Genomic DNA, 2,655 nt, shown 5'->3' on the forward strand with positions numbered 1-2,655 from the left:
CCGGAGCGCAGAACCAAAGTACATCTGACTACCTGAATAACGTACAAGACCCCCAAAGTTATAAAAAATGCCCTTAAATGATTGCTAAGTCTGTGCATAACAGATTTTGAAAAAGCATGCTTGTCTTCCCTTAAGTAATATTGATAATGTGCACCTCCTAAACCATTCTGTTTTATTGGAAGTGTAAAGAATTTACATTCATGTCAGTCACTCACATATGTACATTCTTATCAGTCACTTTGTAGTTTTCATGAATTGAACGTTTTTATCTCCACCTCATTCTTCTGAATTTCTCTCTGCAGATGTGTACAGTAGACGCTACATGGTGGTCTTGAGGAGGTTACGCTGGCTCCAGACTCTAGCGAGCTCCGGCCCTGCCCTTGCCGGCTCGATGTTACAGCCCTCTGCATTCACACCGGTCAAAAGTGGGGCCAATTTGCCAAGCAAAGGTTTGCGGTTTAGTCCGTCTGTCGGACAAAAAGGCATGTCAGCCTCTTTTTGTGAGCCAAGATCTGAGAATAGTAAGGGAGAGCCTGGACCACTGAGTGTGACATTTGAGGAAGGAACAAAGGGTGGCTTGGGCTCTCAAGCTGTGAATGATAGTTTTGAGGGGTACTCGTTTGGAGAAAGTGCACTTCGTAACACAGGGGAAGGCATGGATGGTTCCTATACTTGTGGAAAGCCGTATGTTGAGCACTCTCTTTGGTCTGATAGTTCCACTCAAAGCGTGTCGGTTTTGTCGGACAGGGAGGCAAACTCCTCCAGAAGCAATGCTCCAAAAGCTCAGGAAGGAGGGGATGAGGAGGAGGATCCTGACTATTTCATTCGTTCTCCAATAGGGGGTTACAAACAGCAGACTGGCAGTATGAAAAGGCAGCAGGAAACTCCTTTTCACGGCTCTGCTCGGGAACTCCTTTTATCGAAATCTGTGGGGGAGGAATCTTCCCTGGCTGCTGAGAGCTCCACTTCAACAGTCAGAGGTGCTGCTGGCCTGACCTCGACCCCGGGTCTTGCTCTGGCTCATACTCCAGGACCCATAACTCCTATTGTGCACAACGAGTCCCCTGACGCTTTCAACAACCTGATGGAAACTCAGAGTTCGGAAAACAACAGCAGTGAGATTATGAGTGTTCAAGAGGGGAGTAGTAAGGCGTCAAATTCAGCAGACAAACCCACCGAAGTGCTGCCCACCGTGGCTGAAATGTTTGGGGTTCCTGTCTCGTCCAGACCTGTGCCCGGTGGGTCAGTTCAGTGGACTGGAGCCGACTTCTCCAGGAGCCTGGCTACCACTCAGAACAAGGTTTGTTTCTTTGTCTGTGTCTGTGCTGTCATGTGTTAATATAATAATACGAAGAGTTGAACTTATTTAAGACAACTACCCGTTGTTGAGGAGAAAAGTGTTCATCTTAGACAAGTGGTCTTCTTGAACTGTGTCATTGTGATATTTAAAAAATGCAAGGGGGGAAGTGAGAAGTGATTATATATTCATGTAATTATCTTGGACATGTGGTCGTTACAGCAGGCCCAACTAGACTATAATTATAGATATATCTAATGTCAATATTTTGGACAATGAAATGATGTTTCTGGAGCTGGTTAGTGAAAGAGAAATGCTGCCATGTCCACCTAAGACTCTACTTCTTGAGAAATAAAAGGAACCAGACTATATAGGTTAGAGTAAAGAGTATGAGCAGGGTTGTTTTTCTTTGACTTTCAACTGTCAAGGTTTTTTTTTTAAAGAAGGCACAAAGCATGAGGAACCTCCTATGTTTGTATTCCTGAATTGAAGAATACTACAGTGGAAACCATATATAACAGGCCCGGTAATAACATGGATCCGGTAATAACAGGGATTTTTTAAATCCCCGTTTTTTTCCTACTCTTTGTCTCTATTAAAAGTTATATCGGCAATAACAGGGCCTCATCGGAGCCCAACCGGTTAAAGCAGGGACAAAGGCTCGTTAACAATGTGTAAAAATAAGAGAGAGAAAGAGAGTGAGAGAGAGAGAGATAGAGAGAGAGAGAAAGAAAGAGAGAGTAACGCAGTGATGGAGCAAGCCCACGCAAGCCATGCCACTGCGAGCACATGCAGCGTGTGAAGAGAGAGAAGGCTGCAGTGTGCTGCAGACCTTGATCTAGCCCGAAACCTAGCAAGACGCATGCGTAATGTGTCACCAACGATGTCAAGCGCAAGAGAAAATGCCTTTCAATTGACAAAAAATACGAAATAATCCTGGCTGTTAACAAAAAGCAAGCTCCACTGGCAGAGATTTTGTCATCAGTTCGACATTCCACAAGGGTCGATTCACGACATCATTATCAAGGATAGAGAGAAGATAGAGGCAGCATACTCCTATGGAAAGTTTGCTCTGGATCCAAAGAAGATGAGAATACCCGATGCAGATGCTGTGGACCAAGCTCTTCTGATGTGGTTTAAGGAGGCAAGGAGAACATTTGTGCCAAAACCCATGTTCGTTGGTTCTTGTGGCAAAGGCAACTACCCATGAACAAGTACTGCTGTATTAGTCCACAAATGCTTACTTTCCTTGCATTTCTGATTTAACAGGGATCGGATATAACAGGACATTTTCTCTACTCCCACCATCCCTGTTATATCAGGTTTCCACTGTAGGTATTCAGAGTCATTAACATAGG

The 2,655-nt window shown here is 44.5% G+C and overlaps 1 protein-coding gene across 1 annotated transcript in view; it reads left to right on the forward strand.

The window, feature by feature from the left end:
• Positions 1 to 302: 302 nt before the first annotated feature.
• The window catches only part of LOC101851745 (anaphase-promoting complex subunit 2), a gene marked incomplete at its 5' end in the record, with an annotated part of 51,526 nt that continues 49,173 nt past the window's right edge, over positions 303 to 2,655 (forward strand). The window contains 1 exon segment of the mRNA XM_013084521.2: positions 303 to 1,300. Within this exon segment, the coding sequence (XP_012939975.1) occupies positions 303 to 1,300 (998 nt within the window).

This window comes from Aplysia californica, unplaced genomic scaffold (genome assembly GCF_000002075.1).
Source record: "Aplysia californica isolate F4 #8 unplaced genomic scaffold, AplCal3.0 scaffold00299, whole genome shotgun sequence".
NCBI lineage: Eukaryota > Metazoa > Mollusca > Gastropoda > Aplysiida > Aplysiidae > Aplysia > Aplysia californica.